The sequence below is a fragment of the Anastrepha obliqua genome, chromosome 3, assembly GCF_027943255.1.
Source record: "Anastrepha obliqua isolate idAnaObli1 chromosome 3, idAnaObli1_1.0, whole genome shotgun sequence".
NCBI lineage: Eukaryota > Metazoa > Arthropoda > Insecta > Diptera > Tephritidae > Anastrepha > Anastrepha obliqua.
In genome coordinates, this window is record NC_072894.1 from 130,224,417 (window position 1) to 130,242,126 (window position 17,710).

Genomic DNA, 17,710 nt, shown 5'->3' on the forward strand with positions numbered 1-17,710 from the left:
ATTCTGATCTATAGTGATGAATTGGCTCCCAAAATCCACTTTATCCTTTCGAAAACTTTCTAAATGTTGATGAGAAAGTCTGAAGACGTATTCGAATCTGTTTTTGTTCCATTGTTAGCGAATGCTGCACTCATTGTGGACACAGCTTTCTTTTTTTTCTGTTTTCTGAAACCTAATACCTCAGTCAAAATATTGCTTACGCTGCTCAATGAGATGCCTAGGGATTCTACTATGTCTCTTTCAGTCACTCGACATTTTTCCAATACGATTTTTGGTGTTGTTGCTGTTTTTTGCGTCCTTAACATGGGTCGTCTTGAAGGCATGTACGACCACGTCTAAATTCAGCAAGTTTTTCGCTACACATAATATGGTTTTAAGAACAAAATTTTATTACTAAAAATCCAACTTAGAATGAGCAGCATGAATAAGAGCAGATTCAATGGAAAAAGTCGTGAAAATATACCTGCCAGAAACAGCCGAGGCGGGCGTATACCCAAAACAATAACTTTTAAACAAAACTACACCTTTGAAAAGATATGGTTAGTTCCTTTTTTTTAAGGTCTTCAATCTCTTCAAGAACACTTAAAGGCACAAAACTAGCTTTCAAAACGCTTGAGCCTTTGCATCACTTCTTCGAAGCAACACTCATTAATGTCCAATATAAATCACATCCATTAACAATTAGTGCAATTAAATGACAATTTGATCATTTGTCATGCATTTGTGATGCATTAATCCTCTAGTCATACAAAAATTCCTGTGCATGTGTGCGTATGGCTATGTACGGCACAGTGGCATCTGAATAAACGAGAAAGTCTAAAGGCATTTCCGTTTAAAAATTATGCCACAATTGCAGCGACGAACTAGTTAATGATGACAATCAATGCAAGAGCAAAGAATGGCAGCGGCAGTAACAACAAACCACGGTAAATAATAATAACATTACTGACAATAACAACATTGAAGTGTAGTGCATTGCACAACAAAACCAACATTGAAAATATATTGAGAGCATACATAAAGGGTTTTCCAACAAGAGGTGTTATTTTGATATTCAAAGAAAAATGTTATTTCATTAAAAAGAGGAAGGTATGCCGTTCATAGTGGAAAATAACATCAGGCAAATGACCACCACGACCACGCTTACAGGACAATATCCTTTTCATGAAATTTGTCATAACCGAATTGAAATGTTGCTGACCTATGTCCCCGATAGCCTGACGAATTCCATCTTTGAGGTCTTGAATCGACCCTGGGCTGTTGGTGTAGACCTTCTTTTTCACGTGACCCCAAAGCAAAAAGTCACAAAGTCTGTTCGAGAGATAACACGGTCCGGAATCTTTTCCCGTAAAAGATCAATGGTTTCGTTGCTTGTGTGGCAAGTAGCGCCATCTTGTTGAAAATAAACGTTGTCTAGATCAACATCATCCAATTTCGGCCATAAAAAGTCGTTAATCATCTATCCTGTTTAACATCTAACACCTGTTATTGGAAAACCCTTTACAAATATATTCACTTATACATATATATTTACATTATTGTATACATATTTGGAGATACATTAGGCTCGGCCACCAAAAGTCGCAGTATTCAATATTTACTACGGCACCCTCCGGAATTGTTCTCTAGTGAAAAAGAAAAGCACGCACTTTTTTTTGAAATAGGTTTGTATTTGTTGGTGTCTAAAGCCTATGCTATTTCTTATATTTTAAATAGTAAATGGGCACTTTTTGCAAATTTTATATAAAAAATATTACTAAAAATTAAATAAAAATTAATATTTATTTTTTAATGGTCAAACTTTTAAATCTTAATCTTATTTGAGCTGCTTAAGCTATAAGTAAAAACTAAAAAACAAGAACATTTATGGGCTCACTTAGCGACCCGGTAAAAAATATTTAAGATTTTTTTTTTTTTTTTTGTCGGGACAACTAGCAAGTGTCCATTGTACTACACTTGAATTCCCTCTTAATTTTCTTTAAATCTACCCGATCTCCGAAGAAATCTGAGTAGATCTTGTGGTGCCAAGGAGCCAAGGTGGTCGCTTCTTAACACATCAGTGCCAAAGACCTCAAACCTGATTCGAGCGAAGGCAGGGCAGACACACAGAAAGTGGTCCGCCGTCTCATCCTCCTCTTCACAAGCTGTGCAGAGTACACTGTCTGAGATGCCCAACCTTTCCATGTGCTTCGCCCACAGAAAGTGGCCCGACATCAGTTCAACCAGCCGTCTGCACTCCCCTCTGCTTAATGACAGAAGGGTTTGCGACAGTCGATCGGACATGACAGGTAACATCAGTTTAGTCCATCTGCAGGCTCTCTCAGCCTGCCAAGCTCGCTTGTGGATGGTAGTTACCCATTTGCTAACCGTGGCTGTGATGGCCGCAGAAGGGAGTAGCAAAACGGGATCTAGACCAAAGAAGTTGGCCTTAGAGCCCATCTTAGCTAAGGGGTCAGAGGTCTCGTTACCCGCGATACCCACGTGTCCCGGGACCCATGTTAGTATCAGGCTATTATGTCTACCGACATAGTTCAGCCTGGATTTACAGGACTTTACTACCCCTGATGTGGTTGGAGGGCTGCCATAAGCGCAGCTTGGCTGTCGCTGCAGACACATATAGATCTGCCCCTCTATCGCTTTTGCACAACAAAGTTTATCGGTTCTTGAACTGCATACACCTCCGCTTGAAACACAGATGCATGTATTCCAAGAGCAAAGTGCAGTTTTGACAACTGAGCCTCTGGTAGCACTACAGATTTCATAGTTTCATTACTATTGTAAAACAATATCGCATGGCGTCGAGAAAAAATTAATTACCTGAATAAAAAGTTAGAAGTATACTCTCGGCAATAATTAATTAAGAGAATATAATATCTTTTTCTTGATGGTAAAAAGCGGGTCCGATATATCGAAGGTGCATCATTACGGTCGTAATTTGTTTTACATGGTTTTAAAAAAAGAGTGCTAAGGATTCGGGCTGCAACACCAATAGTTATGAATCGATTTCAAAATAAAAGAAGTGTCTTTTATTTTTCAAAATAGCATAATTTATCTTTAATAGTTTAACTTTTAATGAACCACCCTAATCTAAATGCGTACTGATACATGCATGCATAGGTACGCATATGAGTTGTTGTACTGTCACACTGAAGTGACAATTGATGTTGCTAATGACCAACACCTACCAACAACACTCAATTGGTGTTAATAATCTTTTGTAAATGTTGTTGTTTTTGCTGCTGCATTCACCTTACATTGATTCGTTAATGCGTTGACGAGCTGTATCTGATGCGATGACTTTGAGTTGCCAAGTATTTGATTTTTTTCTCCTTCTCCTAAAAATTTTCAACACGGTGCGTGTGAATCAATAAATATCAAATAAATAATACAAAAACAGCAACAAACAATAACATTGGAACAATAGCAACCACTGAGCTGCTGCTGCCCCCGCCGCAGCTGCTTGTGTCTTTGTGTTTTGTCAAACTGATTAAAAACGCAATGCTGGCATGCAGCCATTGAAAACTACTTAAACATGCACGAGCAGAAAAACCAATGCAACAACAACAAGCAGCTTGAATTTATGCAGATCATCATTGCGCATTTGTTTGCATTGCCGCTGGCAATATCAACAACAGCAAGAGCAACAATAACAGCAGAAATTGTGTGTGTGATACGAACTACAGCCACTGACGCTGATACCTGTCATTGATCTCGCCACTTTCCCCCACTGCTATGCCCCACTCAACATTAGCAACACCAGCAGTGGTACGCAATGCATTCCTGCTGCCGTTTGTCATTTTGTGCTCATCAACATATGCCAGTACTGCTGCTGCTTCTGCTCTTGCTTTTCTTGTTCCCAACTACACTTATGCACGATCCGCTCATTCAGTCACTCTCCGCTCGTTTGCTCGCAGTCCACTTCGTTTACATTGGAGGCATTGACAGGCATATGAAAAATTAATTTACTCCTGCTGTTAAATGTAATGACAAAAGCAAAAATCAACAACAAGAATCTTTACCCTGAATATAACAATCGAATATCGAAGCTAACAACAACACAGTTGTTAATGAACTGCGCGTTGCAGCAGTAGCGGCAGCGCCAGAAGTGTAGAAGCGATTTTGAAAATCAATTCAATGGTTACTTCATTAATTTGTGGGTGAGATTTATTATTGTTGTTGTTGTCACATCATCCACATTTTTATTTTATTAACAGCATATTTTTGCTTGTTTGTTCCTTTAAGAATGTTTTTTCAGTGAATTATGAATGTTGTTGTACACTTCGAACTCACGGTTGTATTTTAAGCTCATTAGGTAAACGCAAGTTTTTTACTTCGTCACATTCTCGAGAAAAATAAGTTCGCTTATAACGAAAAATAAACTAAAATCCAAACACTAGTCAACAAGATTTTCGCCACTCAATTAGATGAGTGTTTTAATGTAAAAAAATTTTCATATGCGTCACACAGATCCTTGAAGTCATACAGGATCGCAGATTATTGCATTTAAATACTTCTTCTCTTATATTTTACGATGTGGTGTACTTAATGTTAATGATTGTCTCTTATTATTTCTAGTTTATGTAATACTCACTTGTATTCGATAGCCGTTCTCGCCACGCTATAGGATTCGCTACCAATCCCTGCAATCCTGGCCAGTACAAATGCGTTCGCTCCACAATATGGCCAGCGTGCGTTTTCAAAGGGGCACCTTGACTTTGCGACAAATACTGGGCCATTCCAGCAGCGGCGGCAGCAATGGAGAAACGCGGTATGCCACCTGAAAGGAATGGAAATAATAGATTAATTGAAAGCTCATTTAAAAAGTTCGGTAAAATTTTGAAAACCTTTACAAATAAATTAACAGTTCTCAAATTAACTATCTGACAAGCCCTCTTAAATCGACTTAGTACTCACTAGCAATGAAGCATTAAATTACTGATTTCAATGCAATTTTTGAACTAATAATCATTCGCCGCTGATGCTTTCGTCTCCAGCTTAATTAAAGTTAAGGTAAAATATAAAATTTTGTATAAAAAAATGAAGTTTTCTGCACTTAAAACAAAACTTAACCTCAAAAAAGTCAGTCGAACAAATTTCAATTACACCAAAAAAGAGGTGCACATATTGTGAAATGCTCTAACCCTTTCAGACCCTGATACACGAGTTGCAATGTTTGTTGAATTTGGACGAATGGAAATATTAATGGCACCGATATTAATTGATTGTATGTTTCCCTCTCTTTATATCTGCAATACGTTATTTCGATCGTTGAAGTACTCCTACTTCAAAAATTTTTGACATTCTAATGGTCATCTTGCTGCTTGCGGAAATGAGGCATTCAAGTAGTTGTGATATTTTTCATACATTTAAATTTTGTATTAAATAAGTGTTGCTTTAGTGGTGAAGCATTGCAAAAACAATATTACGTTCTAATTTTACAGAGAAACTGTTTGTTTTTTTCATAGAAAAAGTGATTTCTTGTGAAATCCAAAAATTTTACTAGTCTTCGAAAATCATGAAGGACATAGACATAGCGCATAACGTCTGCGTACACCTTACATATATTTTAAATTGGTTAAAAGCACAATATAAATTTATTGTTGACAACATATTTTATTTATTTATTCCTTCATAACATTCATAAGTTGAAAATTTTGAAATTGAAATTTGAAAAGGTTGAGCCAAGGAGCACCAGAAGATTTGGTGGCTCCTAAAACACTCAGGCTAAAAAGCCCATTGTATTTAGAACTCTGGAAAGAGGTTAGATAGTCAAGAAGGGAAGGAGAAAAAGAAAGAGATAGGAAATAATAGAGGCAGAGATAGAGTCCTAAGAGAATTTTCCAAATTCTTTGGCAAAACTGTAAATATCCTCCAGTTTTAGAGAACGAATAATATTCTTTCTCGCGACATCAAAACCCAAAACTCATAGCCGTGCTCTAGCAAAGGCAGGACACTCATAGAGAAGGCGCTCAGTGCTATCCGCCTCCTCCAAGCACGACAGGCACATTGGGTCCTCAATGATTCCAATGGTGGTCATATGCTGACCCCATGGGTTGTGTCATGTACGAGTAATAATACCGACCATCAACCGAACGTCTTTCCTTCCAAGTTTTAGTAGAAAGTTTGACAGCTTTCTGTTCGGACTTGTCACAAAACACTTTGCAGTTCTGCAGTGTAGATTGCCTACACATAATCGCTGATCCAATTCATAATTCCTGCGAAACAGATTCCGATTATTGGCTCTGGCCCCTGTGGGGGCACCGCTGATCCACGGTTGGCCAATTCGTCGGCAATTTCGTTTCCTTGAACACCGGAGGGTCCCGGAACCCATATAAGTACAAGCCTGTTGTGTCTTGCGACAGAATTAGTTACAAAAGAAAATAACAATATTCCTTGTTTCTTTGTTTACAGTCAAACACAGCGGTAGTGAAGCACACAGCCGAGACTTTTGGCTCTCGTACAATCCTACAAAATAGAACGAAATACCCGCACAGTTGCCGAATCTCAATCTTATTGAGCATCTGACATAGTTATTGACGCAGGATTCAGATTCACACCGCAGCAAAAATATAGCGCACAAAGCACTTCAAATGACATTTCTATTAAGAAGTAAATCAAGGAAAAAAGAAAATTGAGAAAAAGATGGCAAACAACCAGATCTCCTGCAGACAAACAGAGGTTAAACTTAGCTACAAAAAATTTGAAGGCTTGTTTATGTGACATAAAAAATAAGGACATTGAAAAATATCTAAAAAATTTAACTCCTACACATGACACAAATTATTCCTTGTGGAAATGTGCAAAAAAACTTAAAAACCAGATAAAGCATCAACCCCCACTAAGAAAAGATGACAACATATGGGCTTTTACAAATGATGAAAAAGCAACGACATTGGGAAATTATTTTGAGAATGTCCTATCGAACGATGAACATAAACAAATTGACACGATTAGTAATGTTAATACTGATACCATCACAAAAATAAGAAAAACAAGCACACAAGAAGTGATATTATGCATCAAAATTCGAATTAAACATAAAAAAGCACCCGGATATGATATGCTGACAGGCAAAGCACTTACGGAGCTACCACTTGAGGCTTAACTATTCCTTAGAAACGTGTTTAATGAAATGTTTCGCTTACAATACTTCCCAAAAGTATGGAAAGTCGCAGAAATCATTACGCTACCAAAACCGGGTAAAAACCCAACAGCTTTAACTTCATATCGACCTATAAGCCTACTTCCGACTATATCTAAAATTGCAGAAAAACTTTTACATGACAGAATTACCCCAATATGATACCCCAATGATACGAAAAACATTCCAAATCATCAATTCGGTTTTCGAAAAAAAACACTCAACTATCCAACAAATACATCGAGTTACACAAAAAATAATTTCAGACATGGAAAATAAACTATACTGCGTTGCTGTATTTTTGGACGTCGCAAAAGCTTTTGGCAAAGTTTGGCACAAAGGCCTCTTGCATAAAATTAGGACAATATTACCACTCAACTATTATTTCATTATCAAGAGCTACCTTACTGACCGATGCTTCTACATTTAATACAATGACAAATACTCACATATACATCCAATAACAGCAGGAGTTCCTCAAGGCAGCGTTCTAGGACCACTGCTATATGTCTTATTTACCTCTGACATACCACTCCCAGACGAACCTAATTCTACTATAGCAACATTCGCAGACAACACAATTTTATTGTCATCTGACAAAAACCTCTCAACCGCAACAACAAAATTACAGATGTACACCAACAATGTAAAGAAGTGGTTTGACAAATGGAGTTTAAAAGTAAACGAGCACAAATCTGTACAAGTAATATTTACGACAAGAACAGAGATTGCTGCTATGCCGATTAAGCTCAACAATAAAAATATACAAATTGAAACATCTGCAAAATATCTTGGAATCCATCTGGACTCAAAACTAACTTGGAAAGATCATATCAAAAAGAAAATAAAACAAATAAAGGAAAAATTTCGACAATTGCATTGGCTAATAGGCAGAAATTCTAAGCTCAATATTTCCAACAAACGTTTAGTATTCAAGGCGGTCATTAAACCAATCTGGACCTACGGACTTCAAGTGTGGGGAACTGCAAAAAGAACTCACATAAACAAAGTACAGCGACAACAATCAAAAATCTTACGTATAATAACAATGTCCGACAGGTACACAAAAAAATGATGACATCCATACTACATTCAATATACCATTAATAGACGAAGAAATAAAAGCGATATCAACAAGGTATTATATTTTAACGAAATAAACCAGCACAAAAACAGAGATGTCAATACACTCTCACAACTTGAAAGAAGAACTTTACGACGTCTGAAGAGAAACCGACCAATTGACCTATTAAATTAAATATTAATTCTCGTATGCTAAAATAACTGTTCTATATAAAATGTAATTCTTTTCCTAAAATGTAATCGCTGTATTCGTCTTGGCACTGGTCATGATGAAGCATATTTAATAATTTTCCTAACTAATTTTTAAAAAATGTACTAGATGTCAGTATGGCAGATGTATAATTAATGTAGGAATAACAAAAAAAAAAAAAAAAAAAATTGAGCATCTGTGGGATCTATTAGAAAATATAATTCTACAGCATGCAATAAAAAGTAAGGTGGCTTTGCGAAGTGTTACGAGGGCAGAATGGGCGAAAGTTACAAATGAGATTGAGTGAAATCCTAAAACATCGTGGCTATCCAACAAAGTTTTAATTTTCGTTTTTGTATATTGCTTATAAAGCTCTTTTAATTTGGCTCAAAACAGTATGCAGCCTTCTGCTTGCCATATTTACATGTTGCTGCAATTATCTACTTACCGATACGTAAACAATGAATTGAGAAATCTCGCTATTTTCTTTTGCCTTTGTAACTTAAGAATGCAATGAAAGAATAAATAAATACAATTTATTTTCAACTATAAATTTATTAAAAACACAATATAATCAATTTAAAAATATTTGTAAGGTGTACGCAATGCAGGTATACGCATTTGATTCTTTGTCCTAGTGGGCCCTGCTTGGGCAGCAATTTATCCTGACCTAACCTAAAAATGCGCAATTATATCAACCAAAACTATGTTTATCGGCTTAGAGGGACAAGTGAATCAAAAATTATTAGATGGGATCTATCGAATTTGCTATTATTTAATTGAACTAGAATTAATCTGTCTCCTCATAAGTTTATATTAACGTTTCGCGTGATCTCTAGTTTTTTCCGATCCCAGCCTTCTCAAAACACAACCTGAAAGCATTAAAATTTCGTTTATATTCCTGAGTTGTGTTATGATAATGTGAAATAAATACTTAATTTGGATAAATCTTTCGAAAACTTTTCGAAATGTTCCAAATATATAAAAATAATTTATAAAAACGCGAAGTTCCAGACATAGGCGCATATTTATTAACTCCCCGCAACCGAGTGAGTTTGTCCATGACTAGCATTCGGCTGGTCCGATTTCCAAGCCTGCTGAATGAAACCTCAAGTTATAAAAGTCGAAAAATGTTTTTCTAACTGCGGTCGCCTCTCGGAAAGCTATGGTAACCCATCTGATGCATTTCAGCCATGAAAAAAGCTTCTCAAAAAACGGAAGGTAGAGTAAAACTGTAGAACGAAAAGGGGAAGGGGAAAGTTGACCGAACACCCAATATATGATATGCTTGCCAATAATAAATATGAGAATATATTAGCAATGCATCTATGCTTTGCGATACTAAATGAATTTGTATCGTATTTCATACATTATTTCTATGGTCTATGAATAAGTTCGTGCGGTTTTTTTTCGAAATTTGAATTTCGGATCATTCCCATGGCTTTTAAACGTTTGGAAATGGTTGATTGATCAACTCCCAAAGTTTTTGCAACCTCTTCTTGCGTTTGAGCCGGATCTTGATCGAGCAATTCCTCCAATTCGGTATCCATGAACTTTGGCGGCGCGGCCAAAATCACCACTTTTAAAGCGTGCAAACCACTTCTGGCACGTTCGCTCAGCTAGAGCATGCTCACCATAAACTTCCACCAAGATACGATGACTTTCGGCTGCTTTTTTCTTCATATTAAAATAATGAAGAAGAATTCCCCGCAAAAACACATTATGTGGCACGAAATTCGACATTTTCAAGTGTGGTAAAAATATTGTTGTTTACGCTTCAAATAAAAAACTTATACTGACGCTTGTGCCTTACGACAGTAGCTCTCCAATGAATGTTTGGAAATGTGGATCGATGGAATAATAATCAAGTTACGCCATCTGTTGTAAAACCGCACGAACTTATCCATAGTACCTGCGCATATATACGTACCTATTCATATATACAGGTGGATAACATTACCATCAAATTATTTAAAATATTACCCAATTTAGACAGAGTAATAAATTGGCGTGTCTGACCAAAAATATGTTAAAATTTTATTTAATTGGAGGGCTGATTATTAAACGAAACACAAAATACTCAGCTCAATAAATATAAAGCACAACAACTATCGTTCGGTCGACTACTAAATTCATTTCATTATAATCGAATTAATTTCGAGGCGAGGCAATTATTTTCCAACAATAATTTGTGTAGATACATAAATAAGCATTCGTGAAATTATTTTACGTATGGGTGTTTGAAAGATGGAATGCATGCAGAGACTCGCAAATGGGGTATCAATACAATAAAGTATGTTTGTGTGTGCATAGGCAACACCTTGATGTAATCGATTTGATTTACTCCATTTCGATTTGTTGTCACTTATTTAATTAGTTATGAGTTGTAATCAAAACAGAATTGAAAATTGCCAACGCACTGTCACGCAGCCGTCGCACGAACACAAAGCCAAGCGCAAAGGCAAAGAAAAGCCAGCGCACTCCCTGCCTCTTTTGCCACTTCTGTGCGACACTCGATAACTCCACTTAATTACGCCACAATAATTTAGTAATTGTGATGAAAAAAATGAAATTAGACAACAATAAATATTAGATAATAATAAAGCGTAAATGGTTTGTAGTTGTTGTAGAAATTAAAAAGTATTAAACAATTTAAGCCAGCAATACAAATGGCCGTAATTGAACATTTAAAATTATTGGGCATAAATGTCGCGTCATTTTTCTTTTCTTTTTTGTTTGGCATTTTCAATTTTAAAAGTATTTTAAGAAATCTTGTCTAACCGGACTCGATCGAGCACGCTACGTGCAAAGGTAAAAATATTTTGTTGTGAACTTATGAGCAGGAGAGAGAATATGCGTACGAACGAGGGTCAGCCGATAAGTTTGCCACTATAAAAATATTAAAAGGAATTTGGTTTTTTGTTTTCCTTATTTTATTCCATATTGAGGTGCATTATGCCGTTTCTGAACAGCAAATTACTACAGATAATTAAATAAATAAATTAAAAAAAAGAGTTTAGAAATACATAAAACTCATTCTTTGCACCGAAAAGTCAAGCGGAATAGAACTCGAGATCTCATTGAATTCGCATAGTGCGCAAGTAATAGAAGCATTACGCGCATAGTTCGTGTTAAGCAATCAAAGATGAAATGGGTAAGTGCTGCGTACTGATCTAGTAGGGATATGAAAGTTAATGCTCTGTAATAGGTTTAAACAATCAATTTCCCCTTAAGTTATACTAAAAACCAAAGGCAGTGAGGGTATAGACTTTCTACTCTCTAGAGGGAATTTTGAGAATTTCAACGACTTGAGAGCATATTTAACACCTTCCGTGAACGTTAAATTCTTTAAGTTGCAAATTAAGGGCAAGGCCCCCAAATAATTGTTGCACATTCTAATCTAGAGCGCACAAAGGGAGTAAAAAGTAATTCGAGATTGCAAGATTCGAAGAACCTGTTACGCCGTATAAAAGCTAAGATGGAGTAAGTCGTGGATACAGCAAAGTTAATGTGACTTTTAACTGAAAAATGAGAGCCAAAAATCACACCTAGGTCTTTGAATTCGCGATTGAAGTAAAGTATTAGCAATACTGTAATATGTTTGAAACACATTTTGAGTTTCGGCGAAAGTGACATAAAAACATTTGATATTTAGAGAGATGCCGGAGTTATTTCACATTGCACCAGCGAAGGAGCGCATTAATATCCGATTGCAACATAGGAATATCCTCAGCATTTCTAATCGCAGGAAATATTTTCTTCAATTTCTGATTTTCAGTTTCATATGTTCCTAAATCATCAGCATATAAGCGAGAATTGGCAAACGAAAAACAGGTGCTAATATATTAAGGGAGGACGCCACTGTGAAGGGTCAAAAAATAGTCGATTTTTGGGAATTTTTTTTTGTAATATAAGTAGGAATGAGTATTCGAAGATAAAAGGCAATTTATTATATATGCATTAAACTATGCTGATTTTATTAAAAAATATTGAAAAGTGACAAATTTATTTAAATAAACGTAACGAGTTAAAAAAAAATGACGCCATCTGATGGCAGCGATACAGCAATGAATAATCATCTGAAATCAAAAACCCAGAAATATTATTAATCTACACAATAGTGGCTATCGTTGTACGTAGTCTTTTGTTTTTTTTTTTAAATGGTTTTGATTTGAAGTTTGATTTGTGTTTTTCACCAATTTTTTAATTTTCAACAGGCTCAAAAACATAGTTATAGTAATAGTTGAAAATCGGCTTCGAACAACGATAGCCAATGCGATAACAAAAATTTTGAAAGAAAGAATATTAAAATCGGTTCATTAGTCTTCGAGAAATCGTTGCCACCGTATCAAAAAAAGTCGTTTCGAGAAAAACGCGTTTGAAATAAAGCATCGTATCGGAATAAATCGAATTTCGCTTTAAAATTTTTACCACATTTTTTTGAGTAGTTATACTAACAATTTATGCAAAAAAAAAATCGATTTTTTTGAATTTTCACAGTGGCGTTCCCCCTTAATGAATAGAACGAAGAGTAGAGGTCATAAATACTGTTTTGTAGCACCCCCTGAAGATGCAGTAAAAGGTTCCAAACATTCTGCCTCAACCATTACCATACATCGTCTATTGGATAAATAAGATTTCAACCATTGAACGAAAACAGATTGAAAACCAAGCGAGGCTAATTTACGTAATATAATTGCGTGAGAATGCTTTAGAAAGGTTCGTGTAATCCTTCAGCAAATGTTGAAAAAGAATATTCACCAAAATCTGCTAGGTTGGAAACTGTAGACCTACCCATGAATTCAAAAGAAAAATACATATTTTCATTGATAATCTCTTCGGAAAGTTTGGGTCCAATAGAAAGCTTTGTGATCGGGCTATAATGGCCAATGTTCCAGTAAGCTTGAAATAGGCGAAATTCATAGATGAAAGTGGATTAAAGAATAAAATGAGTCCGCATCGTCACGTGTGTGGCTACAAACGAAGCGCAGAATACCAATAATGTATTTTTGGAAATACTCTTGAAATCACAAAATCAGTTTAATGAAATCACAGAAAAATATTTTTATTAAAAAATTCAAAACTTAAAATTTTTAAAAATTATTCAAGTTTTTTTTAGAAGCCTTTTCATCAAACTCATTAATTTCTTAAATTCGTATATTTTTTATTAATGCATATTAAGGGGACAAATAAATGTAAAATTTCGAAACAATTTTTTTTTCATAAAATGTTAATATAATCCTTTAAAAATATGTCAAAAAATTTGTTGACCGTAAATTTAAGTATTTCTTATATTACACTGCGTTACAAAAACGAACTTTTTTTCTGTCCTATGAACCAAATATACTTTTTCGGAAAGGGGAGAAAAAATAAAAATACACGTGTATCGGCGATTTTCATGTACACGTCAGAATTTTTTTTATGTATAAAATATAGAGCTCGTAGTCCGCCTGTGTGAAAAACTTTGAATCAATTTTTAACCCTTTTTCCGTGATCCAATCGTGCTGAATTTCTGCAGGCAGACTCGTGGAAATGTTTTTATTATGTAAAATTAAAAAAAAAAAAATTTTATCAATTCTCAGATTTTCTTGAATTCTTTTTTTCTAAAAAAAAAAAATTTTTCTCGAAATTTTCGGCATAACTTGAAGGGACTCCAAATTTTTAAACAACTTATTAACCTTTAATTTATTGTTTCATACAACACACTCTGTGCCGTTTGTGTGTTTGTTACAATTCCGGAAGTTCCGATCATCTGACAGTTGCGCTACTAGGAGACGTATACTTTGACAATTGTTTTAAGTTCTGTTGCGCGAAAACGTCTTTCTGTATATTTCATCTTAGGAAAAATGCAGTGCCCGACTCGAAATAACTTTTGTTACGTTTGTGGCTTATTCGCACCAAGTAAAAATTTTAAAAATATTACGAAAACAGTGGTTAATTCGTTTCAGAAAATATTCAAGACTGCTTATGTTTCTTACTTGTGGTATACTCCGGAAGTCGTGTGCGACTATTGCTATAGAAATTTATGGAAGTTTACTGATGGAAGGTCAACAATAAAGTACTCTGTACCAACAATTTGGCTACCACGTACGGAGCACTGCAGTGAACTGTGCTACTTTTGCGTAGCTTTTACTCAAACTAAAGGGTACCAATACTTTCGCCGCAACAAAATTCGCTACGCTAATGTAGAATCGGTTATTCCAGCGGTTCTGTACTCACCAGAAGAACGTATAGCGGCTTCAATGGAGATTTTTGATGATGTTCCCGAATTAAGGGATGGAGAACCAAGAGTCTATTTGTCGCGATACTGACACAAATGCTTACAAACGCAAAAATTAAAGGCCTAAGTTTCTTTAAAAGCATTAAAATTTTTAATGCAACAATTTTTAATTTTAATATAATAAAATTAAAAAAAAAATTCGGGGTTTTATATCTCTATTGTAATGTGGAGTGAAATACCTTTCTTTTGATACCCACATCGGCATATCTCATGCAATTTTTTTTTTTGAATTTCGAACAGGTGGCAACCCTGTGAAACATTGTCAGTGGCAACACCTAGGTGAAAAGTCTAGAAATGTGATACACTATTTCATTCAAATCCGTTAAGCTAGTCCTGAGATCGTGTGGCTATACAGATATGCATACAAGAATTGCTCGTTTAAAATTATAAAATACAAAAAAAAAAATTGTCGTGTACATGAAAATCGCCGATACACGTGTATTTTTATTTTTTATCCCCTTTCCGAGAAAGTATATTTGGTTCATAGGACAGAATGTGTGTAACGCGGTGTTATAGATCGTCAACCGTGACGACTCTATTCTTTGCGTTCGAGCGCTGGGAGAGGTATAGTTACGTTGCCGACTTTAGACGCGTTTTTCTTAAAACTATATTTTTCGAATTGACGTACAAAATAATACGACAATTTTAAAAGTTATTGACCGATCTCCCTGAAATTTTGCACACACGTTTTTATGATATTACTTTCTATGTGAATTTACAAGTTTTCGAAAAAATAATTTTTATGAAGCAAAAATAGTAGGAAAATTCGCCCCAAAACTCACTTTTTTTTGAAGCATTTTATTCCGCAATTTTTTTTCCATTTTTTTTAATACATATGGACAAATGACATTACTATACAAAAGAATTTTTGGTTTTTTGTATTCCTGGAAGAATTGAGTATACATCCGCCATTTTAAATGATTAAAATAAAAAAAAAATATTTATATTATTTTAATGTATTGATAAACTGTATGCCAATTTTGAAAAAAAATATATCGACTTCTTCATTTTAAATAATTTTAATAAAAATCAGGGAAAATATGGCCGTTTACAGGTATCTGTCCCCTTAATGTAATATTTCTATAAATTGAGGCAGTAGTAGTGGTGTACTTTTATAGAATAACCACCTAAATCGCAAAAAAGTGCTTCAAGAAAATCACTTCATATAATTTTATGTTTTTCCGCTAAAACCTTCTATGGATAGAACCCAAATTTTTCTTATGGCGACTTAGGGAGCTGTTACACTAATATTACTTTCAAGGTCCTATATTTAGCTGTTGCAGAGGCCAGAGTCCAGATTTGCGTACGGCCAATGTTTTATGCTGCTATAAGAAAACAGGATCGAGACAAGATCATCTTACTTCTTTCGGAGCAATCTTTCTCATAAATTACCTATTCTTCTGTAAATTTCAATTTTGCTTTTCAAATACTATCTCTTTCTTTGTAGGTATATAAAGAATATTATATATTCCACAACTAAAACACTCTAACAACTCTAACTCTAACAAGCTAAATGAAATCAAAATAAATAAACTCCCAAAAAAGAAACCGAGTTTTAACTCTTCATGAATGTATCTCAACTTTACATTCTACTCTCAAGTAAAACGAAAAAAAAGTAGTTTCCAGTCGAACTCACCTCCCGCTAAAGCACTTAAGCCCGCCGATGATACCGGCGGCGGTTTCGACAGTATTGTATCTATTCCATGCGGATTAGCAGCACCTTGCGTATGCGTTGTTGTTGTGGTTGTGATGGAACCCGATATACCACTACCCACCACACCTCCGCCACCCCGACCGTCGCCGATCAAGTGCGTATGCTGACTATTCGCGTAGCCATTCATCATGCCCGCCGCACCTCCGCCAGTCTTCATTTCAGTCATTGAATGCAGCGCCGCCAACGGCGGCCCCAGAAAACTCAACGGGAGTTTGTGCTCCATCATATTGTTATTGTTATTGTGGTGAACACCCAACGGGTGAACACCTCCAATGCCATTGTTGTTGTTATTGTTGTGATGCGATACTTGCAGCGCGGATGCATATTTGGCGCGATTCGCGGATAGGTTTTCGGGACTGTAGTCAGGCGGTGGCGGACTCGATTCGCTGTTGTTACCAGCTTCTTCACCTCCACTACCGCTGCGCTGACTGACCGGATACGATTTGGAACTGTCGACACCTGGACTGGAATTGTTGTCATAGCGGTTGCGTTGATGCAGCGAATTAGCACAGTTGTCTGGTGATTCGGATTGCAGGCGGGACGATGAGGCGATAGAGGAGTGATCAGCTCCAGCGCCGCCACCACTACTCGCCGACAGCAAGGGCGGTGGTGTGGAGGAATCTTCAGCGGAACGCGCTGACTTTGTCCCACTCGCGTCTAGGCTGTGAAGCTGCTTGGGCGGGGCCTTCAATAGCATGAGCGGGCTGGAAAGATTATTATTATTGGCAGCGTAAGCAGCTGCTGCCGCAGCGCTATGATAATCGAGCAGATGATCGCGACTAGCTGCCGCAGCAGCTAAATTTTGGTAGTCGTGATGTGCGGCAGCAGCAGCAGCGGCCGCTTCTGCGAAACCGTTCGTCAAGCCTGCGGAATTTGGAAGATGATGATGCAAGGCAGCAGCGGCGGAGGCGCCAGTCGGAGGACTGCGATTCGCTACCGACGCAATGGCCATAGCCGACGGTGAGTTGCTTTGGCTAGCGGCAAAGCTGTGATGACGCATATAGGGATTGATTAGGTCCATGTTATCGACCGATGATGAAGGAAGCGGTGGCGGTTGTTCGCTGTTGTATGACGGCAAACAAAAGTCCGTTGATGAGGTGCTTGTACTCTCACTCGCGCCGGCAAAGCTGCTAAGGCGATGATAGAAAGCGGCAGCTGTGGACGAGAATCCAACGGCACCAGCCGCAATGGCTGAAGCAGCGCTGGTGGGTGTGTGACGGAAAGCGGCTAAATTGAAAGCGGAGTTCTCGGATAGTTGGAAATGCTTCTGCGGCAGCAGCGGATGCTGATGGTGCGACAAGT

The 17,710-nt window shown here is 36.6% G+C and overlaps 1 protein-coding gene across 1 annotated transcript in view; it reads right to left on the reverse strand.

The window, feature by feature from the left end:
• Nucleotides 1-17,429, reverse strand: part of LOC129241818 (brain-specific homeobox protein) — a 65,672-nt gene extending 48,243 nt beyond the window's left edge. Inside the window, exons 1-2 of the mRNA XM_054878340.1 lie at nucleotides 16,331-17,429; nucleotides 4,592-4,777 (exon numbers count right to left, since the gene is read on the reverse strand). Coding sequence (XP_054734315.1) covers nucleotides 4,592-4,777; nucleotides 16,331-17,429 — 1,285 coding nt within the window. The remainder of the gene's footprint in view (nucleotides 1-4,591; nucleotides 4,778-16,330) is intronic.
• Between the last annotated feature and the right edge of the window lie 281 nt (nucleotides 17,430-17,710).